This window comes from Diceros bicornis, unplaced genomic scaffold (assembly GCF_020826845.1).
Source record: "Diceros bicornis minor isolate mBicDic1 unplaced genomic scaffold, mDicBic1.mat.cur scaffold_396_ctg1, whole genome shotgun sequence".
NCBI lineage: Eukaryota > Metazoa > Chordata > Mammalia > Perissodactyla > Rhinocerotidae > Diceros > Diceros bicornis.
The window spans coordinates 34,841-62,494 of NW_026691266.1; the positions used below are offsets into that span (position 1 = coordinate 34,841).

Sequence of the window (27,654 nt, forward strand, 5' to 3'; positions counted from 1 at the left end):
CTAGGAGTCAGGATCCACTCCATGGCACGAACGGGAACATTAAAAGTTATCACTTTTAAGAACTTGGAAATAATAAAACTTGCATATCACAACTGAGATATTTAAAAATTGCGATTCCCCCCAATACTGTGGGTTTATTTCATATCCTTATATATTTTTGGACAAGTATTTATTCCCTGCTTTGTTTCACATTTGTAATTTCAGATCTATTAGAAAGGTACTTGCTATTTTCTTCCTCCACTTGATTTACAAACCATCTGTTAACAAACATCAGATTGGCAGCAAAGACTGTTGCACACCCAGAGAAATGTTTGCACAAGCAGTCCCCCCCACACATGCTCTGTCCTGCTCCAAGCACTGCCCCGAGCGTGCTGAGCCACCTCTGCCTCCACAGGCACAGGCGTCGGGGAGGCTGAGCCTTGTAAACGTGAGGGATCAAGACTCCTCGGTAACTTTTGGTTTTGCGTAACATCACAGGTGAAGTCACAGGAAACATTTGCCTAGAGAAATCTAGATTTATTATTTTAAAATCCACCCCCCTCACCACCAACCTCACCGGGGCTTGTGGAGCTCTGTGAGGGAAGGTCACCTCATCGTCGTGAACACGGGTTAGTCCTGTGTCCACGGGGAGTCATCTTCTCTTTGGTACTGGCAGCCACTTTATTCTAAGCACCTTCACTGCCACTATACCTCATGGCCGTAACTGTCCTTGAAAACAGTTCTACTGTGGCTTTATCTCAATTATCCTTGAGTGATTTTCCTTTTATTGGCAAGTCTAGACCAAGTTGAATTTATCAGGAAATGAGAGGTAGCAACTAAGAAGAACCAGTGCCTCTGCTGAAACAGTGTCCTCGTTCCTGAAAACCTCGCACTCGCCCACAAGCACACGCTAAAAAAAATGGTTTGTGGGGGAAAAACAGGGTTTGGGGCAGACCACGCCAACTAAGCAACTTTGTAACCAGCACACTAACCACTAACCACCCAGGCTGGCAGCTCAGGCTATCTGGCAGTTACCACAGTAGGTGTTTTTTTAAAGGGGAACTAGAGCCATACTTGAGAGAAGGGCTGGTGGGTGGCAAAGTGGCACAGATGGAAGTAGAGCTCTGAGCTACTGGGCATCATGGTGGCACAGAAGGCCACGCAACCCTGGCAGGCTGCCTGGTTGTGGTGCTCTTCTTTCCCCTCAACATAACCCACAAAGGGCCCCAGCTGCCAGTGCAGGAGCCTGGCTGACGGCTTTCTGACAAAAGTCATCATTCTACTCCCCTAATCTGGCTCCCCTTGGAGCAAAAGATCTTGGAGGAACATGCTGTCAGGTTCCTTCCATATCATGATTACATTAGTCCGTCATTTGTGTGACAGAAACGTGTTGTGGCAGAACAGCTTGTACAGTTTCCTCTAAAATTCCTGCAGCAGTAATCCATGGAGGGCGGATGAGGTGGCGGGCTTAGGTGAATGGGAAAAAATAGTTAGATCTCACTCTTCAACAGCCAGTTATCTTTCTCAATACTGGCAATAACAAGGAAGGAAACTCCAGTTTTTAAGAACCTTGCTTTTTGAAATACAGGAGATTACAGTTGGGGTGTCTCTTCCCTGACCCTCCAGATGCATCAAAATTTCTGGCAATTCTGAGTCGCCACACTACTCTGCTTTTGCTCCTACAAAGAGAAGTTATTTATAGCCTCCTGGTGTTGCTTTCTTAGAACCCAGCATGAATCATTCTTTGACCAATGCGAGAAGCTTCCATCATAATATTTCAGAATGATCCTTGTTTTCTTAAACAGAACTTACTAACCTGGAATAGAAGTATCCAAAACTTAATAGCCAGAAGTTTAACTACATTAAAAAACAGAATGGCATCCTGCCAAACCAGCCCATCCCACCCACCGCCTGGGGGAGGGAGAGTGAGTCTGGAGAGCCGTGTGTCGTATCTGCAGTGAACATACAGAACGTGCATTCTGTCCATTTACCTACAGTGAGACTGTTCTACAGCAGGAATCCTGCTGACAAAAACCAGTGCTTGTTGCAATAAAACCACCACCTGGAAACATGACTAAACATCCTCCAACGCTGCTGACAGTTGGTTCTTAGCGTGGATATAAAGTACTTAAACCAACTCATCATATACTCAAATACTAGGTAAATAATTTAATGATGCTAGAACACTACAAGCTCTTCAAACAATATTTCCAGTTACTATATTTTTGTCTGGAGTACAAATCTGAAATGGTACAAATTGTACCCAAATACTGAACCATGAATTAAGCAAATAGAAGGAAAAAAAAAATTCTCCTGACTCAGGTTTCCACTGCTTACTCCCAGTCACTCCTCCTGGCCTCAGACTGCTTCTATTGAAGATATTTAGTTCAATCTTTAAAGGACGACATGTGAGAAGGTCTGCTGCCAACAGGGCTCACCCAGACGAGCCACAGGCACCGGGCAGTGGGACCACGGACTCTGAAGCCCTTCACTTCCTGCGGAAGCCAGGCCCATCTTCTATTTTGCTTCAAGCCAGGACTGTTCACGTGAAGCACCACTCAGCAGCTACTGACCGTAAGTATGGAGAGAAAAGTAAGGTAGAAAAACTACATTCTGCCAACAGGGACAGGCACACATGTATGGACTACTATTAACACTGTCAGGCTGCTTGCTTTGAGCCTTACGGGCTGCTTAAGCACACTTTATTGCGAGAACCCTTGCCAGCCTAGGAGCAGCACGGAATGAGGTGGCTGACTTTAGCGGTGACAAGAAGGACTCTCTCACACCAGGTGCCAAAGAACAGCTGCCCATCCCCAAGTCTGGGCATCAGATGAACCGGGGTTTCCTGTTGTTGTCAGTACACACATACGGCATAGTTTCACAAAACTACCCTTCTTGTTTCATTGCTTTATAAAGAACACCCCATATACGATCATCATTCAAATTCACTGACTGCCAGCACCAAAAGTAAAAGCTCCAACACTGGAAAAGCACGGCATGGAGTGTGGATCCCGAGATCAACTTCAGAATGGCTCAGCCCTGACAGTACTCACAGTAGAGTGCAGACACTACATTGTGTCTGGTTCTGAGATGGGAGGACTCCATCCATGAGCACTGTCACTCAGTCACCAGACGGGGGACGAGGGCTTCTCTTGGCTTTGGCACTCTGCTTCCTGGATGGGTTTCCAATTGGTGGGGGCAATGAGTGAGCAGCTCAAAGTAGATCAATAGCCCACAGATGGTCCAACACAATACTCTGGAATCCCACCCAGGCCAGGACCGAGACAGAAGCTAAGGGCTGTTGTCAGCCACAAGGTCTTCCCAAAGCACAGCAGCACAGCACCCCCTTCAGCCCCTTCCTCAACCTAAAGCCCAGCAGAGAGGAAGCTCTTGGGGAGAGGAGGAGGGAAGGTGGCATAGGTAAAGGCTTCTCGAAGGCCTGTGCTCTAGGCCACACCCGACAAGGCATCACAGTGGGGAATATGACCCCACCTAGAAAATGAATGGCACTATTTTAACAGTAGAGCATCTGGGGAAACCCAGGATGCCTACTCTGAAACTTAAATCAAGAACGTGGAAGCCACACCAGTATGCAGGTATAGTCTCCTCTATAAATCTAGATGGATATTTTAGTTTTCAAGAACCACAGGAACACTTTTTAAAAACTTGAACCACTTAGTATAGTGCAGGTGCTAAGCAGATTTTAGAAGAGACCGTACATAGAGAGTGGGTTAAGCCATCACTTATAACCATCTTTGTGAAACACAGTTACACCTCTGGGTTTTTCTGGTGAGATTTGAGGTTAAACAGGGAACCAAGTTGTGCTTCACTCACAACTCATAACCGTCCAGGCTGCGTGTACACACACACGGTCGTGCAAAAGCCCTCGTACAACTATATCCAGCCTTTCAGATTAGGCACAGAGGGCCAGCAGCTCACCCCGTGTCCCACCAAGGAGAAGAGCAGTAACTTTCCTATTTCAGTACCATTATGAGCAGAAACGTATGATGTAAAATAGGGCTCCTTCCATAAAGCTTAGGATTTAAAGCAGAAGAAGGGAAGACAAAACAAAATTCCCACAAAATCAAAGTATTTCCACACTGGTCCTGTGCTTCAGGAAACCCTGAGATGAACGTAGTCCTCAAATGCCTGCACTCAGATCCAGGTTCACCAGAACACTTCAGTGAGCTTCCAACTGGCTCATCATTAACCTCCTGCTGTGTTCGTAGGCCAAAAACAGTGCCCCACTGGCAGGGAACGCTCGGATTATGGTAGGTTTCAGGCCAGAATATAAGGCTGTTATTCCTAGAAGATAAAAGGTGATCAAAGACTCAGACTCCCCTCCTTGGAGATGCCCCACGAAGCTGCACAGTGTAGATATTTTTACACTTCCAAATCCAGACAACAGCACTAAAAACCACAAGTGATGGAAGGACTTATTTCCAGGTTTCCCCAGACTAACGGAACTAAACAGACTAACGGAGACAAGACAAGCGTTAGGTCTCCCAGCAAAGCTGGTTGATGCTTAGGTAACATATACCAATTCCACGCCTGGTTAACTCCTGGTAAATGGATTGGGAAGAGCTGAGGCCTCACACGGGCCGACAGAAGGCATCCATAGGGCCACAGGGGGCAGCAGCTTTGCAGCTTCTCCTGGGGGCGAGGACCACGAGGCATGGGGCCAGAAGGAGCACTGGTGTTGAAGTCAGAGACCTGTTTCTAGTATCAGCACTGCCCAAGGTAGTTATGCAGAACTAGTCAGATAAGGGAGGTGTGAATACTTCGTAAAACTAAAGTGTTATGGAAATTTAAAGAGGGGTTACTATCAGTAATATACAAGATGTCTGTGCTCTATTTGGGATACAAATTAAACAGTTTCTGCAAACTGTTACCGTGCTCTCTCTCTCAAAATCAAGGCAGAGAAGTTCACATCCCAAGTTTTAAGATGTATAGTGGATGCTGGAGGGACAGATCTTTACTCACTAGTAGGCTAAAACTGGTTTTATACAAACATTAATTAGAAAATCTTTATCCTCCTGCATAACTCTAAATATTAACAGCATATCACCTTCACAAGTTGCTTAGTGCGTTTCTTTTTTTTTTTTTTTTTTGGTGAGGAAGATCAGCCCTGAGCTAACATCCATGCTAATCCTCCACTTTTTGCTGAGGAAGACCGGCTCTGAGCTAACATCTATTGCCAATCCTCCTCCTTTTTCTTCCCCCGCAAAGCCCCAGTAGATAGTTGTACGTCATAGTTGCACATCCTTCTAGTTGCTGTATGTGGGACGCGGCCTCAGCATGGCCGGAGAAGCCGTGCATCGGTGCGCACCCGGATCTGAGCTCGGGCTGCCAGTAGCAGAGTGCGCGCACTTAACCGCTAAGCCACGGGGCCGGCCCCGCTTAGCGCGTTTCTAATTCCAGAAGTCTTAGCATTAAGAATGTCATCTATTCTTTTATGTTCCTTTGTGGTTCTTAGAGATCATCTTCTGCTAATATCTCTATTAAGTAAAACAAGTTGTGCTAACTTCAAAACATCCCTTCCCTTAGACAAAGCCCGTATTTTAAAAATCCCTTCCAGGCTATTTAGAACAAAGAATCCTGACAGGTGGTACCTGGTCCAGGGGTTAGGAATAAGAACTTTAAATATTCTTGAGAATAATGAAAGCAAACTCAAGAAAGGGGGTTGGAAACAGGCATCCACAAAGGTGGATTAATATACAGTACCAGAAAAGGGATATGAGGCGGCGGAGGAGAGCAATCAGGAGACCACCTGATCCACCTCAACAAGACCAGCAGCGAAATGACCGGTCACTCCATACACACCTCCTCTGTTTCTGCAATGACCAGACTCACCTTCACTTCTCACAACACTTATAAAGGTTCTGAGAAATCCTGCCTGTTTCCCAGACATGGAAAGAACTTGAATTCTGGATTTTACACAATCCACTGGGTATACAGCAAGCCAGAGGCAGATGCCACCAATGCCGCCACTTACCATCAAAGAGACAGGGCCTAGAAAAGAAAATTAGCAAACAGTATTCTGTCTCAAGAACAGCTGATGTGACATTTCCAGAGGCCAACAGTAGTGGCCACAGGTAGGTGCAAATAAAAATGCTGCAGAACACAGTTCCCTGAGGAGACTGTCAAAGCTCTAAGAGAACAAGGTTCCGTTTGGTGGTCTGGGTCTACCCCTCATCAAGCCAGGACAAGAAGCCCTAGTGAGGGTCGTGTTTCGGCTGGTCATTGTGGCACTGTGGCCCTCCTGCCCCATCCTCCAGAGGGCTGGCCCCCAGAACCAGCAGGCCCCCAGCAGCACGGCAACCCCTCACCATGAGGAATGAGAACAGAGGTCAGTGAAACACAGCCCGAGGCGTTTTTCAGCTTTCTCTTAAGCATTTTAATATTTTAATGCCCCGCAGCCCTGACTCTTCCTTCACCATGAGAACCAAAGTTGTCTTATTAACAGGATAGTTAAGCCTGGGAGCGTGACTAACCCCAGAATAGGTCCACCAACACTGAAGGGAGGTGCTTAAGAGAAAAGTAATCACTCTGTGAGCCAAACGTTGGTACGGTTGCGTCCAGCAGCTACAGAGGATAAGCCAGAAAGAACTACACTTTTCACTGCTCTCAAAACACTTTCAAGGTTTATTACCAAGTTTCAAGCTTATTGCAAGCTGATTTGTAGGTGATTTCCTCCCTTATTGGTGATTTCCCACAGGGAAAGCAATTTATATATTTCTTCTTCCCTAAAACAGATCCAGAGGAAATTCACAAATGTTATTCCAGGAAAGAAGTTCGGGATGAACTGCTTCAGCCCCTGTCCTGAGGAAATTGCCAAGCCCAGAGGAAGGTGCTAGAAATTGTTAGGCCATGTTACTCTCTGGGATCCAGAAACTCCCCAGTGCCAGGTGGACCCCCACAAGGGGGCGCAGAGTGCACAGAATCTGCAGCAAGCCCACCATGGGAAGCGGACACCATCACCCCACCTGCTGTCCTTGCAAATACATTCACCTAGGTCATCTTTTGATCTCCCGGATGCAAAAAACGATCGGCTCAGTTCATAGCCGCCGAAGACGAAGAAATAGCCGGGGACTTCTCGAAGTAAAGTGCTCGAGAGTCCATGGTAGAAGCCCAAGGGGCCATCCTTTCTAAGGATGCTCTTCACAACAGACCACACTGTACTGGGAGGAGACAGAGAGAGAGACAGTCACGGCAGGCGAAGCAGCAGGGAAGCAGCTAGTTCTGTAGACAGAAAACCAGAGTTCTAAAAGGCTGCTGTGGAAGGAAATCTCAGAGAAGCACAGATACAATGATTTTATAACAAGTTTTCTCTCCTGAACTACTCTAGGGTAAAGAAATCTTATTAAAATGGATGAATACATTTCTAGAAGTCATTATCAAAGATGTAAGAGAGCTAAGACCCATTTTTTCGATAGTGAATAAGTGAAATTACAATAAGGGGTTGTCCAAACTCAGCAAGAATAAAATGGTATCATATTGCCCAGTCTCTTACCTCCCTCAGTTCCTAGCTCCCCGACCTTTCTTTTGATCTGGTGTTTGGAGAGAATTTGTTCAGGTGTTTAGGGTTTGTTTGCTTTGTGTTAGTGCAGGGAAATGAGCAAGTAACAATCAAGACAAAAGAAATTCTAAGAACGGAGCTACAGCTCCTGAAAGGCAAGAAGCACCGAGGATTTAGTTCCTAGAGAGATAAGTGTGCACGAGTTTTTACTTTAGCAGATCAGGCCCCTGCAGCAGCCGGAACGCAGGACTCCTTCCGTCCAGACTCCTCTTCCTGGTGGCGTGCGCCACGGCAGGAAGGAGAGCGCCAGAAACCACACCCTCGGTAGGCTTGGTGAACCCCTGGCTCCTCATTCTGTTCTCAAAGAGCAGGTGACTCGGTTTGGACCAATAAAGATCAAGCCCTGAGGGGATAACGGCCACCTGCTTTTAACTATCCCGACGCAAATCTAGACGGAGGAATGAATGCACTTTAGTCCAAAAATGGAAGCATTCGCCTCATCTCCTGTGGGTTTAGTACCACCAGCCACAGTCCCCAGCAGGGTTGTGAAACTGGAATCCAATGCGAGTCCAAGAATAAGGGGGAAAGTCTGAGAAACAAATTGCCAGAAGACTTCTCGGAGAGTTCCCAGGGGTCAGAAAAGAAGATCCTTTCCAAACCCTGGGACGGGGTTTTGACGCGGCAATCCTTCCTAGGACGGGAATTACTGAACTGCTCACAGCAGGACAACTGGCTCCCTGGTGCTCACCTGTTAAATACCAGCATCCTGCTGTCACTGGACAACCAAGACGTGTCACACATTTCCAGAAGAGCCCTAGGAGGTCATCCCCTCAGCTGATTGCCCAAGGGAGAGAGATTCCCTAACGATTTTTCTCCAAACTGTGAGCAAAAGCCTAATAGACCTACCACATCCAGTTGTCCTAAAGTTACATTAAACTAACAGTCACATACATTAACGTCAAACATCAGTATAAAATCAAGGCCTGCCTCCCATCTCAGCCCCGACCTCCTGTGCCCCATTCGGTGACGCAGGTGGATGTAAGGCGGGCCCCCAGGGGCCGAGCTGGCCTGTTACTACAAACCCAGGTTTCTACGAGTTGGCTCGGGGTGAGGCTTTCTTGCAGGAGGAAGACACTGCCTGCAGTATGGACTTCCTTTTGATCTTAGAGAATTAAAGGTCAAACCATTTCCAGACGACAGCCAGACACACCACTGTACGTGCACACGGCTTTCCAGTGTGTGGACACTGCCCACCGCCGCTCACTCCGTTCCTTCCCCTCCACTCCTACTTGGCTCGTTTGTCAAAACCAAAGCTTCAATGGTTTCCGCCGTCTTCCGGCCAGCCTGCAGGTCCACGCTTGCCTCCCTCAGGGTCTCTCTGTCAACCTGCTGACGGGCAATAGTCCACGAGGGTCCCAGTTTGCCAGGTTTGCTGGAACAAAGGTGGCACCAATAAACGCAGCTGGCTGGTCAATCTAAGATGCAGTAACGGCTCGGACGCTGAGTGAACACCAAGCACATTGTTACAAGGCAACCACAAGGCCACACCAGACGTGCAGTGGACTCTGGCTCTCTAATGAACCCCCTCCTCTGCCAGCGCACTAACTGAGGGCCGCGCACCCCCGGCTGGGCCCACGGCGGAAACGTGCGGAACTGGAATGGAAACGGCGCCAGGCGTGGGATGGGATTTTGTAAGAACCGACTGTTTGCCACCCATTCGACAAACATGTACCTGGACACCCCTGCTGTGTACCACCCCGTCCAGCCAAAGGTCCAAGGGGAACACTAGGCAGGATAGCGCAGACCGAGAGCAGACAAATATTGACGATGTCACTGCAGAAATCCACCGGGTTCTCACAGGCACTTTTCTTTTCACTACTTCTGCTTACTAATCTTTTCTCTAGCTCTGACCCCTACGAAACATTCCGGAGCCCCGCATGTGGCTGTAGGGAAAGACTGCTGGACGGGGGCTCAGAAGACACGGCTTTGCGTCCCGCTTTCTCGGTTACTAACCAGTGATCCCGAGCCCGTCCGTGTCTGCGCTCCAGTCTCCCCGTCTCCCACACAGACACCACCACCTGCCTTGCTCCCCTCACAGGACCAGGGTGACGGCTAGAACCACGACATACACGTCAGAGCTGTGTAAACTAAGGCAGCATTTCCCGATAGCTAACGAGCAAACGCTGTCTGCAGGATGAAAAAGCAGCAGCCCCACAGGTTCAAAAAGATGAGAGAGCTGGGTTAGGCCAAGTGAAACAGGATGGTTTCTTTCCTGCAGGACTCCCTCCAGAATCTCTTGTGGTTGCTCACTGTGTCCCTGTCTTCTCCCCTCATTTGTCCCTCTCAAAGGATGCTGAAGGAGACCTACACTCCAGGTCTCCTCGAGTAGAAGGTTTCTCCCTGGAGTGGGCAGAGCTACAGTCCCTACAGTGTCCCTTCTGTCAGTTTCTGTCGTGGGGACCACAGCCTCCTGGGTTGTCTCCTGCTTATTCCTTCCTCTCCTTCCTGACCCCTCTGTGCTGGAGGGTCCCAGCACCGGTGCTCAGCCCTCTATAGACACTGTCTCCCTGGGGGATCTCATCCAGTCCCAGGCCTCTAAAAACAAGCTCCATCCATCAAGATGGAATTCCTGTCTACAAAAGGGCACATCTTTAGACCTCTAGTCACCCCCAGAGAACATTTCTACAGAAAAGGAACCCACTTTAGTCATGTGGGACCTGTAGCTGCATAGGGTTTCAAACTCCTACCAAAACAACCAATAAGACCACCCTTTGCAACCATGAAGCTGATACAGTAATTTTAAGTGATTTAAAACAAATCAATCTTCAAAGGAGGGATGGCTAAACATCTCCATGATTTCCAAATTCTTTTCAGTCTCTGTATCATAAATACCCAAGGGATGACCAAGCACAAGCTCAAGTCGGATGTTTGGGACAGACCTGGCCAAACAGTAGGTTCACCTGCATCTTCTCAGATGCGTCTGACCCTTCCTAAAATTCCAAGTTTCTCCTCAAACCTAGTTGGCTCAGGCAACTTCTTCCAATGCTCTGCACTTTGCTGATGAACTGGAGCCCAAAAGGTGGATCACAAGTTGTGTCTATGGTTTCAGTCCAGCACTTCTGCCCACGAGAGAAGTAGCACCACCATCAGCACCTGAAAAGCATTTCCTGAAGAATACCAGCACGTAAGGGCAGTTCGTTCTCCATGGTGGGTCGTAGGCAATTCTCCTTTTGCATAACGCATACGTGTTTGCCAAGTTTTATACAATGACGGGGTATGACTTCATAATCAGAAAGAAAGCAGTTATTTTAAAAAACGAAACATCCTTGCCCGTAAGGTATCATAAAAATCACGACAACAGTATTGTTTTTTAAAACAAACAGAAAGAGGGTCAGTGTCCTCGACTCACCTCAGCCTTGCCTGCTTGTCCAATCCAACCACTTTCCGCACCACCTGCTGGCAGAAGCCGTAGCACATGAAGAGGACCGAGTTCTCGGCGACGTTGGCGATCAGCGCCGGGCTGGTCCCCCTGTAGAAGCCCCGGAAGCCCACCTGGGAGTAGGTCTTCAGGCAGCAGTCGGTCAGGCCCCTGTACAGGCCAGGGAACGTCTGCATCTTCACTTTCATGGTGTCGAAGGGCTGCCCAGTCAGGACGCAGGCTGTGCCCCCTGCAAGCAGGGCAGAGTCCTTCTCCAGCACACGTCTACAGCAGTGTTTCAGAGCGCAGCCCCAACTACCCACGGAAACGAGGGACAGGCAGCCTATGCCAGGGCTCACCTCTGCTTCAGTTCATTTTCACCTCTTTCCCCCATATCTTCTAGCCGAGTCCAATAAACCACTTCTAGGAGTTCCCTAACGTGCCCAGCAGCCAGCTCCAGCCCTGCAGGAGCTCACACGTGGTAGGGGACAGATGTGTGCTCAACAGTGAAAGCTACGGGATGCAAAGGTGGGGTGTGTGTTCAGGAGCATCGGCAATGGGGTCAGAGGGACCTGGGCTTGAAGCCCGGCTCTGCTGTGAGACCCTGGACAAGCGATGTGACTTCTAAGACTCAACTCCTGAGCTGTGTCCATCTCGGGGGTTAGTGTGAGGACTAAATAAAACTGGATGAGAAGGCTTAACCTAATGCCTGCTACACAACAAGTGGTTAATAAACAGCAGTGTGTGTGTGTGTGTGTGTGTGTGTGTGTGTGTGTGTGTGGCATTATAAAAGGGAGGAGGGGAGAAATCCGGGAACAGTTCATCATTCTGCCTAATGCCCAGTGGGACTGATGACCATCAGAAAAGCAAAAGAGGAACAGGCAGCAGATAAAGAAAACAAAGAGCCTGGCTAATTAATCCCTGAGGAGCTAAATATTTGACCCTATGAAAAAACCTCTAATTTGGACTGTCCCCATTAATGATTTGCATTCCAACAGGGAACGGACTGAAACTTACCTCTGCTTGACACAAACCCTATATTTATAAGCTTTTATACTCTAAGAGTGTTAAATACAGCAGAATCTAAATTGCATTAGATGCCTTCAATAAAAATTCTGAAGGTAGGGAAAAGAATGAGCCATAACGCCTCTATAATGTCCCCAGACCCTGGACTGGGGTCAGCATTCTGGGAACCGCCACTGGCGAACGCCTTCCACTTTCCTTGGGCCCCAGACGTGCCCTGCTTGTGTCAGGAAACATAACCACTGGATGAGGTTATTAAAGCCTCATCAAAATTGAAGAGAAGGCTTACATAAAATATTTAAGAAATGCAGTTTCCCAACTTTCACATTATACATAGTTACTCCAACTAAGCTGTGGAAAGGAGAGATGGGGGAGGGGCTGTCAAGAATAACTCCCAATTAACTATTGGCAGAGAAACAGACACGTCCAAAGAGTCTGAAAGCTGTCTGACCTCTCCTTGAAGCGATCACAAGTCTGATCTCCGTGACCCTATCACTATTGTTTGTTCCTTCTAGGAGAGGAACGATATATTTCTGCTTTGTCTTGCCAAATTATCACCAATTCTGAATTGGTGGACTATAATTTAATAAGATTTTACTGTAATTAGAGTTATTCTCTCTCAGGTACTGCTAGACTAAAATCAAAAAAGATCCTAATTATAGCCAAATAATTCATTCCAAAAGAAGAGGTGAACGTCAGGATTTAAGTGGGTACATAATTTAGATAATCTAGATGCAGGTAAGCTCAATTAAGCATATAATTCAGAGTATCATAAGATTTTAATTTTTATATATAACATTACTCTGTATTAAAAATATATATATTTTAACTGGAAGTTTTCTGTATTTTTTTTTGGTGAGGAAGATCAGCCCTCAGCTAACATCGGATGCCAATCCTCTTTTTGCTGAGGGAGATTGGCCCTGGGCTAACATCCATGCCCATCGTCCTCCACTTTATATGGGATGCCGCCACAGCATGGCTTGACAAGCGGTGCGTCGGTGCGCGCCTTGGATCCGAACCTGCGAACCCCGGGCCGCCACAGCAGAGCGCGTGCACTTAACCACTGCGCTGCCACCGGGCCAGCCCCATGGAAGTTTTCCATATTTTAACCCAATCATCCTGAACAGTTCAGATATCACAGATTACAACAATATGCATGGGTCGTATATCTGTAACAGTTACATTTCCAACAGAGAGAAGGCAGGAGGCTAATGAATTTTCAAATGCCAGCTCCAATTCTCTCCTTGCACCCACGGAGGTAAGCTGATTTCCTCTGTCACGTACCACACACAAATGACCCTGTGGCAGCCCTCACCATGCCCCCTCCAGTGGATGATGACTATTCTGAACACCAGCACCAACCGCTGAGCCCGACACCTAGCAGGTTTCAGATATTTATCAAGTTAATGAAGCAATAATTTACAGGAATTAAATATCTTCCCACTGGCTTGGAGCTCAGACCTGTGATCATCTCCTTCTCCTTAAGAGACGAACAGAGATAGCCTCTGCATCCTTTCGGAGGTGTCACAGTTGCATTTTATTCTGTAAGAGAGGCGCTCAGGTGGTGCTGCTCCCTACACTTGACCAAGGCTGCTGCCGGGGATTTTCAGTCCTCGACACAGTGGAGTCAGCAAATGATGAGCAGCTGAGGAAACTGGAGGGGCAGGACAGCTCAGAGGGAGGGCAGAGGTGAAACTCCAGACGCAGACCTTCAACCAGAAGGATCTGCTCCACCCACGCAGAGGCGGGACCCTCAAACCCCTCCGGGGGCAGTCATTAAATGTTCCATTTAACAGTACAGAGAAGTGCATCATTTTCAAAACATTCCAATCAAAGAAGACTTTCAGTTTGTTTTTAATTTTGACATTTGAGAGGATAGACTTCAATTCTCTAAAATGTGACATTCCCCCAGTACACTGTTAAACAGGCACACTGCATCAGAGCAGTCCGAGTAGGGCGTGTTATTTCATAGTTGCTAAACCACGAAGTCTTAAAGCACTACCAAGGTTTCCCTTCAAGGCCACTTGACTTTTGAGATGCACGCTGCCTCATTTCAATGGTTATCCAATTACCACCTCTCTCCTTCAAATCCTCCCCCTGCTGGCTGCCTGGGGCTCTCGATCCTTCTCTGAAATCTCTCCCACAGCAGCACAGATAGACAGTGCTGGCTTCCCGGCACTTCAGAGGAGAGGAGTGGGGCTGAAAACCTGTTTGGTGGGGGAGGTTCATTTACAAGAAAAAGGAGAGACACGGAGAAGAACTATGTATGCTACAGCCACGTCACCTCAGACCACAACTGGCTCTGCTCTCAGGCAGGAATCACTCTCCTGGGTGGACTGTGCACACAAAGCACTAGGGGTGGTCCTCTCCTCTTGGCAAGAGCCAGCCGAAAGATCCCAAAGCCCAACCGTTTCCCCATCCAGAGAGCTGGGGCTGGGGCAGCCAAGGCTCCAAACTAACACCCCTCTCTGGGAATGCTGTTGGCCCATTATGTAGTATTAACAGACAACGGAACTAGACAAGGACCCAAGCAACCAAAGTCCTAGCCCTGTCTTTATACCATCTAGCTGTGCAACCTTGAACAAATCCACCGTCCCTCTCTGGGCCTCTTTTTCTACATATACAATGAACATTAGAGCCAGGGGTCTCTAAAGCTCTTCTAGGTCCATCATTTGAATACAGGGACCCCTCCCAAGTGGGACTGCTGCTCCCATTTGCATTCCATGTGCCTCCCAGCAGAAAGTTCTCAGGTCACTAACGGGAACCTCCTCTGCCCAGAGCCAGGACAGGCTCAGACCCCCTGCAAAGGAGCCGGTTATCCTTGGAAGTTAGAACCACCCAGGGCAGCGCTGCAGCAGTGAGGGGCGACCCTGCGCACCAGCACAGGAAGAAACCCCCACCCACAGTGATCGGGAAGATGAACTGCTGGTCGTGTAAGGGCCCGACGCATGTGAATACTGTTGCAGAGAAGCACATCCACCAGCAAATGCCTCACACACCAGACTCCCAACAATACTGTTGCAATTTATATCTTTAAAATTTACTGTATATTATAAATGTGGCCCCCAATACCTGTCCACACATAAATGCCTTTCTAGCAAAAGGTAAGCCTCTTAATTCTATCATAGCACATCCTATATCTTTGATTGACTGAAGGCCATTTAATTCCAAAACCTGAGAATATCTCCTGTGGTTAAATACCCTCCCATTGCAGAAACAAAAACTGAGCCCAAAGGGTTCACAGAATGGTAAGAGGATGCAGAGGCAGGCGAATGGTTCCATGTTCCCATGGTCAGTGTCCTCTGAATGTGGCATGTGAGCAAGGGAGCCTGGGGGCTGCAGCTTGATTCCACGGCAGGATGAGGGGCTGACCCAAAGTCACGCAGTCAAGAGGCCACTGGGCAGAACCCGGGTGGCCCTAAGTTTCCCCTGCTCCTGGAGTGGGACACTCCTTGCGCTCTCTTGCTCTCTAACCCGGGAGCCCGTGCCCTCCCCTGCACTTCTTATCAGCGTCTGCAATGTGCTCTCTGGCCTTTTTTTTTTGGTGAGGAAGATTGTCCCTGAGCTAACATCTGTGGCCATCATCCTGTATTTTGTATGTGGGACACCATCATAGCATGGCTCAATGAGCAGTGCGTAGGTCCACGTCCACGCCCGGGATCAGAACCCATGAACCCGGGGCCACTGAAGCGGAGCCTGTGAACTTAACCACTACACCACCAGGCCAGCCCCTCTGGCCTTCCTCATTAGCCTACCTTGGCCGACCTTTGGATTATGGGAAAATACTTTGTTCCTCTCTGAACCCGACTTCTTTTTTATAATTAAGGACAGGATAAGAGGAGGCGGCTCTCCGACTACACTTGGGCTGTTGACCCAGGAGGTCCCACCAGATAAGAGGACAAAGGGCAAGCCACCCCCCTGGCCTCTCCACTCCGGGGAGCTGTGACTCATTATAAGAATCGGTGCGGGAGGCAAGGGTAGACCAGGGTTTTCATCCGAGAAGTATGAGCATTCCAGTGGTCCTCCAGCCCTAAAATAACACAGGAACCTGGAGAACCAAGTTACCACCCCTGCACGTCCACCTCTGCCATTCGCCTCAGGCTGAGTAAGGTGATCTCTTTAGAGAGTAGCCTGCGTGTTGCAAGTGCTGCCTGGGAGTGCTGACCTGCGCCCATGGGGCCGCCCACCATTCCCCCACAAATCCTAGGGCCTCTCCTTTCCTCTCAGGGCTTTAAGACACAGTCGAACGTCAGTCTCATTCACCAAAGACACTTCTAAAGGGTGTCCTCCTTTCTCTCCCTGGCAGCAGGAAGGTCAGTAACTGGGATTTCCCTGGAGAGATGGCACGGTGTGATTTTTGCACTACAAGGGCTCTGAAGACTGCCAGGCTCAGAGTGGAAGCCCACGTCACCCACATATCCCAGCTGTGTGACCATGGACAAGGGACGTCAGCTCTGAGCTGCGATGTCTTCCAGCTGTAAACTGGCTATGCCCGCACCCCGACTCAACAAGTTTTATCACAACGGGAACTACTCCACCTTCTGCCATGCTTGGACACAGTACTACACTTCCATCAAATGGCTTCATCCCAGAGTTAAGGCGTATTGCCTCTGGAGTGACCAAGGTAACGCGTTCACCACGCTCTCACTCGACCTCACCTGTAGAAGGTACTGGGAGGAGGGGACGGGTCTTCTCTGGGATTACCTGCGGCCCCTGCCGTGAGGTCAATGGCAGCCTGGATGGCAGGATTGGACTTCATGTTCGTCTGCTCCTCTGCTGGGCTCCGTGGAAGGCAGCTCTCTGGAGCTTAGGACAGGCGCCTCATATCCCTGGGAGGGGGGCAGTGTTCACCATCAGTCAGACCCCTGCAGCCTCCCTTTCTCTAGGCCTGCTGCCTAGTTACCGGGCCTGAACTTCTGGGACCCGCGAAAGGGGCTCTACTCGCTCCAAAGGAAGAGGGCTCAAGGTGTCCATGCAGCTTAGCCGTGGCCTCCCCTCTCCCGCCCACCACCTCCCCACGGAAAGCTCACGGGTGAAAAACCTTCCCTGAGTATCAACACCACAGCCACAGGAGGGGGGCACCTCAACCGACCTTTCTGAAAACCTTAGAAACAAATGCCAAATAAGTGAGCCAACCACAGATGGCTCACATCGAATTAGTTTTCAGACGTGACGTGGATCTACCAGTCCACCAGGCTCAGTCCGAAATCCAGACAGTGGCCTGTGCTGGGTCTCCAAGAGGAGGTCACCCAACAGTCTGGGAAGGAGCAGGTCAGGAGCTCTGCTGAGTAACACAGGCCGATGACACTGAATGCCTGCTCTGCCACCAGGGGGCTCCCTGGGCCTCTAGAGCTGGGGGTCCCCATCTACACAAGGTGAATAATAAAAGTATTGTCATCATAACACAAAGGCCACCACAGATAGCCACGTCAGCACCAAATGTTACTGTCATCGTAGTCCCCTCCAGAGCTCAACTGTGAACGTGCACTCAAATCACCCGGGGACCTCGTTAAAACGCACATTCCGAGGCGACAGGCCTCAGCTGGGGCCAGAAACGCTGCCCGTCTTGACCGCTCCCTCGCAGATGAGGCGGATAAGGCCTGGCCACCAACCACTCTGAAGAGCAACACCTGGTCCACCGTGTCCCAAATTTGCTGGATAAGAACCACCTGGGGCACTTGTTCAAGATTCGGATAACCAGGCCTCCCTCCTGGAAACCTTGATTCAGGAGGTTTGGGCTGAAACCTAGGAAGTTTGGGAAAACTAGAGTCTACTACTCTACTTTTAGACAAAAATCAGTTATTGCTGAGCATGGACTTAATAAACATCGACTAGAAAAAGGAAAGTTGGCTCCTTAACATAGAATATTCAAATAACCAATTCAGCGACAATTCCGTATGGTGTTCAAACGATGTTAAGTGACTTATCCGTGAATAACAAGGAATTTTTATTCCTTGCACTGAAGACCTGTGTGATCCCAGTCAGGCCACCTCTGGGGGGGGGGGGTGCTGCCGGGTCATTGACAAACGCCAACATCATCCTCAACGCCAGCAGAAAACAATCTTAGCCAACAAGTTTTTTAACCACTTGAAGCATGCTGCCAATGACCAGACACCAAAAATCTTCCTTTCTTTACAAAAACTTTTAAAACCAGCAACAAGAAAAACACAGTACTTAATAAAGCAACTGAAACATACAAGACACCGATTTTATGTTATTGATGGGCCTGGAGAGGCAGGACCAATTACCAAGGTTGATAAGGTGGTGGCCATCGGGCATCTAGAGAAGGACATCAGAGTCTAATCCACTCTCCTCCTTTTCCAGATGGAAAACGGAGAACACAGGAAGACAAGGGCCTGTCCAAGGTCATACGACTAGCCACGGGTAGAGAGAGGATTCAACTTAAGTCTCACCTTTTGGGTCTGTGCTTACTAACCAATACTTCATTCCAGAATATTCCAACCTGGCAAAAAGAAAAAACAAAAAAACACTGAATCCTGCATTTCAGAGGAAAATGGGGGCGAGTGGGGAGAGAAGTCACACAGGCAGGTCACATCCAGTGTGGCCTTTTGGTGTGTTCATTCCTTTTGTTGTGGGCATTTCTTTCTTAGAAGGAAAGAAAGGCATATGTTATCAAGGTGAATTCAACGCTTTAGGTAAGCCAGACTTGAACACACCAAATCCTACAAATAACTACTTGTAGAATTGTTAGGATAGTAAACAGTGATGGGAACTAACAGATTAACTCAGAGGGTGCGGGCAATTGATTCAAATGATGCGTAGTTTTGGCTTGAAGAAGACGTACGGCTCGGGGGAGGGAAGACTAACCAGCAGGAGTTGAAACCCATTCGGTACCGCTTGGAACAGAAAAACGGAATCGTTTCAGCGTCCCTTTACCCCTCTTTCAAACTACACCAGGGTCCCACTTCGGGAGAGACAGCCAACAGCGCCAATCATACATCCTTCTCGTTCCTCAGGGAAATTAACTTCGTATGGGAGAATCCGACGAGGCACTTCCCACCACCTACACGAACCGCCACGGAAGATTCCAGCTTCAGGCTGAAGCTGGCGCGGCGGGGGCCGGAGCACAGGGGCGCTCGGATGCACACCAGGCTCGCCCCCAAGCAGCCCGGCGAGGCGCTCCTCCTCCGGGCCGGGATCCTGGTCCGCACAGGGGCAGCGCGAGAAACCAGTTCCAACTTGCCGAACGTCCGCTGACTCGGCCCGGCAGCCTGCCGGAGTCGCCCATTCATCGGCGCCTCCAACCTCCCCAGCGCTCGGGCGGCGCGGAGCGCGGAGGCCAGCTGCCACCACGGGGGCAAAGGAGGGCAGCGTTTTCCAGCAGGTGACCCCCGCGGGGAGGCGGCCGCCCAGCCCGCCGTCCCCCCGGCGGCGCCAGGGCGAAGGGCGCCGCGGGTCCCGGGGCACGTGCGCGGCGCGGCGGGCCGACGCCGGACCTCCGCCCGGCTGCCCGGGGAGGTCGCGCCGCCCGACCGGGGAGGCCCGCCCGCTCCCGCTCCCGCTCCCGCTCCCGCTCCCCACGCCCACCGGGCTCCCGCGAGCGCCGGGCCGGGGCTGAGCTCACCGCCACGTCCCGCTCGTCCCAGCTCGGGCTCCGCCGCCAGCTCTCGGCTCCCGCTCGGCGCCGGGGCGGCCTCTTAACACCCACGTCGGCCGCGGCCCCGCCCCGCGCGGGAGCGCACCCAGCGGGCGAGGAACCGGCGGCGCAACGGACGGGCGGGCGGCGCGGCGCCGGCAGGTGCCTCCCGGGGCAACGGAAGTCGGCGGTGCGTTGAGGCCGCGGGGGCGCCGGGAGCTGCGGGAGCCGGAGGAGCCGGGGCGCCGGGGCCCGGCCTCCAGGCTGCTTCCCTCCCCGCAGGTTCCCGGAGGCCTCGGCGAGCCTCGGCTGCAGTCTGACCTCAGGCGGGCCGGGTGTCAGGAGTTAGGAGGACGGACTGAGTCTCTGGGCTGGTTAACCTTGCTGGGACTTGGGGCTCAAGGCCTTGATTTTTTTTTTTTTTAAAGATTTTATTTTTATTTTTCCCCCCAAAGCCCCAAGGCCTTGATTTTAAGGTATAATTGAGGACGCAAGCACTGGAGAGGTAGTGATGAAAAATAAATTCGCTAATACCCGGTAAAAAAACGAAACAAAATAAAACATTTTACATTCTGCCTCCCCCAAGGAAATCCATCCCACAGAGGACATTCGGGAAAGCGCACCCGCCTATGACAACTGTAACTCTAAGCCGGCCTCTGATCTTTTAGTTCCTAATGAATTGTAGGTTATTTCTATGGCTCTCTGGCACTTAATTTACAATGTTATTTTGTGAACCCTAATAAGAAATATAAATACTTGCTTCTTCGGTCAACAAATATTGATTGACCGTGAACGATGTGCCAGGCACTGTTCTAGGCTCGGGGGGTAAAGCAGTTTGAACAAGGCTGACCGAAGCCCCTGCTCTCGTACAGCTTACGTTTCAGTGGAGGAGGCTGACGATAAAGGACTAAACCACAGGACTGAGAAGATCTGTAAGCTCCCCGAGGCAGGGAGCTTGTCTGTCTGCACCATGACATGTCCCGAGTGCACGGGACAGTGCCCACCGCACTCGGTGAAAGCGCCGAGTGAACGAACAGACGTCATTTCAGAGCGCGAGGAGCGCTGGGAAGGCAGCGCGGTGGAGAGGGCGGGTCGGCTTCACTGGATGTGGCACCGCTGGGAAGGCGACTGTTGAGCCAAGTTAGAAAGACGGGAAGGAGCCAATCCTGGGACAGTCTTTGAGAATATTCCAGACAAAAGAATATTCCCCGCCAAAGCTGAAGGTCCTGAAGCAAGGCTGCATTGTGCCTATACGGAGAACAGAAAGCAGGCCCTGGTGGTGGGAATGCAGTGAGTGAGGGGCGGAGAGAGGTGGGGAAGGAGGGCAGAGCAGTAGCCAAGGGCTGTGCTCTTTAAGGCATTTGGGCCTGTTTCCTGGCCCTGCCGGAACCCCACCTGGTAAGATTTTCTATTTCTTAGCTCGAAGTGTCTATAGACCGGATTGCTTCTATGTCAGCTGTCCTCACTCTTGTGTAATAGAAATACCTCTCCAGGCTAGGGTCGTGGGGGAGATGAGCTGGATTCCTCCCTCCTTCTGTGCCAGGCCTCTGCATTGGCACTTTTTCTGCTCAGTGTTTCTGGCGGTGCTGGGTTTATTTGTGAGATTGATGTAACATTAAAGTAAAATCTTACCCTCTGGGGAAAAAACATTAAGTGCAATGAGGAGCCAGTTCAGGAGTTTAAACAAGTGAAGAAGATGGTCTGAATTAAGTTACTAATGATCACTTTGATGGCTGGGGAGAGAAGAAATTGTAGCAGAGTGAAAATGATGGGAAGGGGGCCAGTTAGGTGACTACTGAAATAGTCAAGGCCCAGGACAACGGTGGCTTGGACTGGGGGTCTAGAAGTGGGGGGAGAGGAAGGATGGGACCCCGCAGCACAGGTTCCAACCATTTGTAGTCTTTTGGTGGGGGCGCGTGCATGCACACACACACACCACAACACAGATTCACCCCCCACACACACACGGTATAAATGTTTTATGTAACGTGAGATTATCTTTGCCCCCAGAGGGCACTTGAACATTACAAATGTGTCCAAGGGTCAGAGTAAGTTAACTCCTAGGCCGAGAAGCAGTTTCCCAAGGGCATAATTTGAGAGGGCCAGGAAAGCAAAAAGAAACAATCTCAGCTGAAGCTACAGTCTTTGCTTATTGGAAGTTAAAAGCTCTTCTTTTAAAAAATTTTCTTGCCATGGCTAGTATAATAAGCCAGCAATTTGGCCTTCATACATTAGTGTAAGTTAGTTTGATTACAGAGCCGTCCACCAGGACGGGCGAGAGAGAGGGAGTTCGACAGGCAGAAGAGGGAGGAGAAGCCTAATTTGGGGAGGAGGCTTCGCCAGGGTGTCAGGCCCGGGTGAGGCCCACCGCAGGGAGGCTCTGAGAAGCCAGAAGGCAGTGAGGGAGAGAATGAGGAGGAAAAGGCGAGGAGGTGGGGGTGTGGGGACCAGGGAACTTGCAGATGCTTCAGAATTCGGCCTGAGGACGGGTCTGCCTGGAAGCCTCTCTGTCATCTCCAGAAATCATTTGCTAAGCACTGTTTCAACATAGTCCTCTCATATGCTGTGCAATGCACGTTAGAGTGACATGATCCTGGTCTCTGATAAACTTAAAATCCAAAGCAATTTTGCATACAAATGTACTGAGAATGACTCATTTTACATAGAGAGGGAAGAGGCAAGCATCTAGACAGTCTCATTTGACGGGCACAAAACCACTTCCCACTCCGCCGCATCTCCCCATCTCCCGTATGTGCTGCTGCAGGTCTGTTGATGCCCCTGCCCCAGCCCCTGCCCTTTGGCTTTGGGCACTGCACACCTTGTCAAAAGGCTACTGGGATCTCGGAGGCTCCTCAGAGTGCGCCACTTTGCACCTACTGCTTTGAGGATCTTGTTATTTCACTTATTAGCCCATCTGTGGCCCCGACCAGATCACCAGCCCCTGGAGGCAAGCATGAAGTCTTACTCGTTTTAGTATTCCAAGGGGGACTAAACTTTATTTTCACGTAGTAAGTGTTACATATTTATACTAACACCATACATCTATATTTATTTTATATAAACACATATATGTAATTCATCTCTTTTAGGACATGTTTGATACTATAGTTAGCCCTGGTTCCTAAACTAGATTAGCTGGAAATACATGTACATACAGGGAGAAAGATAAAAATTTCCCATCGTGGAAGGTGTGGAGACAAAACAGCTCTTATTCCACCTATGAGAAAAGAAGGGAAATAGCACATCTGACATTCTGCCACACACACAGTCCCCACGCAAATCAGGAAACCTCATGACAAGCAAGGCCCCACACCTAGCCCCATTCTCTCCTTTCTGTGCCTTTCAGCCAGTCCATTGCCTTTGGAAAGATGTTCATAATAAGTGAATACTTTTGCTAGAGGAGTCAAAGTAAATTGAAATGGTGAGCTAAAACTGCTGGAGACGTGGGTTTATTCTGGAGGCTTATTTCACAAAGAGCAAACCTCAGTGTGCGAATGCCACTGCCAGCCTGGCTAGTTGGATTTCCAAATATTGACTGTTCCTGGACAACTTGTTACATGGTGTCATCCATCTGCTGTGACACACAATTACCCTGCACTGGATAATCCTGATGTCATTCAGAAAATTACATAACAGATATAAATTGTTTAGTGCCCAACGATGGCAATGCTACTATCATTAATTACCATATTGCAAGTATAGATGGTACCTCCCAATTTTGTTGGAAAACGTTTTATGTACTCTTTTACATAGAAGCATTGAAAGTTAATTTAGAGTTGATTTTAGGGAAAAGGATCATTTTCCACATAAAATAAAGTATACTGATTCTCTAAAATGGAAATATGAAATCATAAATTCTGGATATTCAACAATGTCTACCAACCTTAAAATATAAAATCATAAAGCTAAAAATAAATATATTGGTATCAATGGATACTGGTATATAATAAACAACCAAGCAACACATTTATCGGAAAATGAAGCCACATATACGGGTGATGCTAGTGGCTGAAAAAGCAATTCATACTATAAATTAAATTTGATTGCATATGAAGTATACGCAGACAGAGCAAGTGTGATGGAACGTGGAATAAAAGAAGCCGCAAACATTTTGATGAATGCATAGCAAGTTGCCACAGTACCGGTAAAACTCACCTGTGCTGTGTCATTTGTATTCCACCTGCCACTAGGGAGAAGTGGCTTCTCTATTTGCCCTACTATGGTCCACCAGCAGGAACTGATTGGCAGCAAATGGCAGATAGGCAGAATATTTCTAACTTTTCCTGAATCTTTCTAGGTGTATTATTCATTTAGATCTTTCCAAGATGTATTATTTACTCAGATTTAAAGTGTTTCTTAGAATTAGCATAGTAATCAAATAACATAAGAAATGAACCTGGGGTAGATTAGATATTATGGGAAGGAAGTACATTAAGCTGAAGTGAAATTGCTTGTGCCACTAAGGTAACCTGCTATTTTAATATCTTTGCTGCTATTTTGTAACTTTGTATAATTTAGCCTGTTTTCAATATTTCTATATAATTATTAATTCTATGCATAACAAACTCTCTCAGCTTAGTGAACCACTATTCATTGAACCCCACTTCTGACTCATTAGCTAACAAATTTCACATGATCGTTTATTCACAGTGCTTTGGAATCAGAGCAATGTATATATACTTTGAGTGGGCTGTGTGTGTGTGTTATATGGCAATAAATATAACTATCACACTGGACTCCAGAGAGCTGTCGGCATAGGCTTCAAATACTGCATTCTGGCAGCTGCACCCACCCTTTCCCTTCTGCATCCCTGTGACACCCAAGGGCAGGTCTCATTCTCAACACTGGTCTTTCCTGTTTGCCCTTCGTGCTGCAGAGAACCAAGAATGCCTATCTACGTCTCAGGATATGACCCTTCCTAAACTCTCAGGCTGTCCTCATCCAAGGATGTCCTATAATTCAGAATATTTGAATAACTCTTCTCAACATCCAGTGCCAAGTGTACCTATTGCTTTATAACACAACTGAATGTAATATCAGTATTATTTTTACCTGAATTTCCACCTTCGAATCATAGATTGCAGAGATCTGCAGCACCATGAAGAGGCTGGAAACAGTATTCTCCTTATTTCTTAAAATTCTTTCATTTCATTTTCTTCAGCACTATCGTGAGGAAATATATTAAAGTTCTTAACAACAACAACAATATATTGCCCCGGGACTATCTGATAAGGGTTGATTGATGAAAGTTCACTGTTAGGCCCAGAAGTAGTAATCGCTGGAAAAAATGGCCTTGGTGTTCTCCAGGAGTGCTACATTTGAAATCAGAAGACATCCTTGTCAAGGATGGTATTTACTAGCCTTCTAGATAATTTAACATCCTCAACCAACACTGTTTTCTGCAGGAGCTTCGGAGTTGGCGAATACGTCTATGTGCCGGGAGGGTGGCACACCTCAGCTCCATGGGGACAGGGCCTCTTGTGCTTGGGACCCTTCCAGACCTCGCCCCATGTACCTCTTCACCCAGCTGTTCATTTTTAATACCACCAGTAATGGGACAAATAAACATCTGTGCCTCTTGATATGAAGCACAGAGAAAGACACAACCTTACGTCTGTTGTTCTCCTGCCCGAAATGAATGACTTCTATCTAATAACTAGGAAACATCAGCCAAAAAAAAAAAGAACGACGGTGTGCTACAAAATAACTGGCCTGAACTCTTCAAAACTCTCACAGTCGTGAAGGACAAAGATGGACTGAGGAACTGAACTGAATCAAAGCAGGATAAAGAGGCATGGAATTAAATGTAACATGTGATCTCTGGTTAGGTCCTAGAAGCAAAAAAGTTTCTCTTTTGCTCTGAAGGACATCACTGTGACAGCTGGTGAAATTTGAATAAGATCTGTAGCTTGATTTATAGTATGGTATCAATGTTAATTTCCTAATTTTATAATTGTACTCTGCCTATGTAAGAGAATGTCCTTGTTTTTAGGAAATACACCCCAAATATTTAGAGGTAAAGTGCATTGTCTGCAATTTACTCTCAAGTGTTTTCTGAGAAAAATAATAGGAGAGAGAATGAGAATGATAAAAACAAATGTGTTAAAATGTTAACATTTGGATAGTCTGGGTTGGCATACAGGGAAATATCTGTACTGTTTTTACAACTTTTCTGTATGCCTAAAATTATTTAAAAATAAAAGGTTTATTAAAAAACAAAATTCTTCCACACGGCTTCTTTGATTTTTAAACTTTCAAAGGATATTACCATTCTATCTTTCAATTTTTACTGTAAGAGTAGCAAACACTTACACAGTGCGCACTGTGAGCTAAGAGCCATTAGAAGCACGTAAACGTATCTTAATCCACTTAATCCTCACGGCCACCCTGTAAGGGAGGTGCTATAATTATTTGCTTTTCCAGATAAGACACCTGAGGCCCAGGGAGGGTAAGAAAACTTGACAGCGTCCCACAGGAAAGGCCGGAGCCCGGTCCCCTGCTCTGCCCATCCTGGAAGCCTGCGCTCTCCGCTGCGTGTGTTATAATACCTGAGCTACAGAGTTTTAGTGCTTTATTCTCCATTTTGCTTTTACTTTCTTGGGGAAAATATTACAAATAGTTTTTAAAACATATGTCAGAGTTTTTTTCCCTCTAACTATGGGTATTTTGTGGGCAGTCTATGTCACATGGCACCCTTCAAATAGCTTCCTTTCCTTATAGTCCCAGGCCCTGTCCCCGCCTGTCTCCATGTATTAAGGAGGTGAGGAGACCCATGAAGTAACTCTCTAACATATAGTAGGATAGCCTTTTTTTGTTGACCTTGACATTTGCTGGGCATTGTGAACCACAACACTAAACAGTGTCACCAATATAAATATTTGAGACTTGAAAAGATAGACTATTTTCTTCAAGGTCCTTTGAGCATTCATGACTTGTCTATGCATGATTTTAAGGTTACTTTGAGGGGCCGGCCCCATGGCATAGTGGTTAAGTCCAGTGTGCTCCACTTCGGCAGCCCAAGCTTGCAGGTTCATATCCCAGGCGTGGATCTACACCACTCGTCAAGCCATGCTGTGGCAGCATCCCACATACAAAACAGAGGAACAATGACACAGATGTTAGCTTAGGGCTACTCTTCCTCAAGCAAAAAAAGAGGAAGCTTGGCAAGAGATGTTAGCTCAGAGTGAATCTTCCTAACAACAACAACAACAACAAATTATCTTGAGATCAGCTCTAACGTTAGTGCATGATGGGAATTTTTTTGCTTATCTCATATTTCACAAAATCAAAATCAAGTTTGACAGCTAGAAAGATGAAGTAATCTTTGAAACACATTTTGTTCTTGCCACAGCATCATTTCATTGAAGAATCTGAATAATCATCACTGTCCTACTGGACGCTACGATACAGGGACGTATAAGTTTGCTTTACCAGTACTAGCTTTTCTTGTTGGACGACACTCTTATCAAAGCATCAATCACTTCCCTTTAACAGTCTCCTTGACAACTTTTCCTCTCCCATCTCTGACTTGAAGCCATTTCAGCATCTATTAAGACAATTTTAGCCAAGGACAAGAAGGGGAAGTAAAATTGAAACCACTCCATTTGTTGCTCATTTATGATCCTGAAAAGGAACAGATGGAAGGGGAGGTGAGACAACTAACTGGTTTAAAAAGTTACTTGGTGGTGTAAATGGTTCATGCCAACTTTTTATCCTACCACTGTTGATGGTTTGTGCTGGGGCCAGGAGAGTTTCCAATAAGATAATAGTAGAAGCCCTTCTTTTCAGATAGTACAATCAACACCTACAATCTAAATTGAAATACATCCTAATTAAAATCTCTCTAGTAAATGGATCCTTAAAGTTTCCTTTGCCCTTTCTTAATTTGTCTTACCACACTAATCTCAGAAGCATGGTTTTTCTGACACCAGCACCTTGATGTCAGTTGAACTTCAACATTCATCTTGGAATGATGCCAACGGAACACAAACACACCTTTGAGGAGGGCGTGAAAACCGGGGAAAGAGCCCTGGTTAGGCGTCAGGAGGCTTGTTGGCTGGCACTTACTGGCCATAGGATTTTGGGCCACTCACTCAACTTCTCTGAGGCTCATTTTTC

At 47.9% G+C, this 27,654-nt stretch overlaps 1 protein-coding gene and 1 pseudogene across 8 annotated transcripts; both read right to left on the minus strand.

Moving 5' to 3' along the window:
* LOC131402958 (serine/threonine-protein phosphatase 4 regulatory subunit 2-like) overlaps positions 1-16,628 on the minus strand; it is a 51,255-nt pseudogene extending 34,627 nt beyond the window's left edge.
* Positions 3,702-19,607, minus strand: LOC131402956 (mitochondrial ornithine transporter 1-like). 8 transcript variants are annotated; one of them, XM_058537403.1, is made up of 7 exons: positions 19,525-19,543; positions 18,353-18,402; positions 16,644-16,768; positions 10,908-11,166; positions 6,991-7,160; positions 5,833-5,991; positions 3,702-4,284 (listed from the first exon to the last, which is right to left on the minus strand). In XM_058537403.1, the coding sequence occupies exons 3-7, from the start codon at positions 16,696-16,698 to the stop codon at positions 4,160-4,162; spliced, it is 768 nt and encodes a 255-aa protein (XP_058393386.1). In that variant the 5' UTR covers positions 16,699-16,768; positions 18,353-18,402; positions 19,525-19,543; the 3' UTR covers positions 3,702-4,159. The 8 variants fall into 8 exon arrangements, with proteins under 8 accessions (XP_058393386.1, XP_058393382.1, XP_058393381.1 ...); XM_058537399.1 differs by lacking the exon at positions 19,525-19,543 and adding an exon at positions 18,768-18,786; XM_058537398.1 differs by lacking the exons at positions 18,353-18,402; positions 19,525-19,543 and adding exons at positions 17,032-17,305; positions 17,437-17,858.
* Between the last annotated feature and the right edge of the window lie 8,047 nt (positions 19,608-27,654).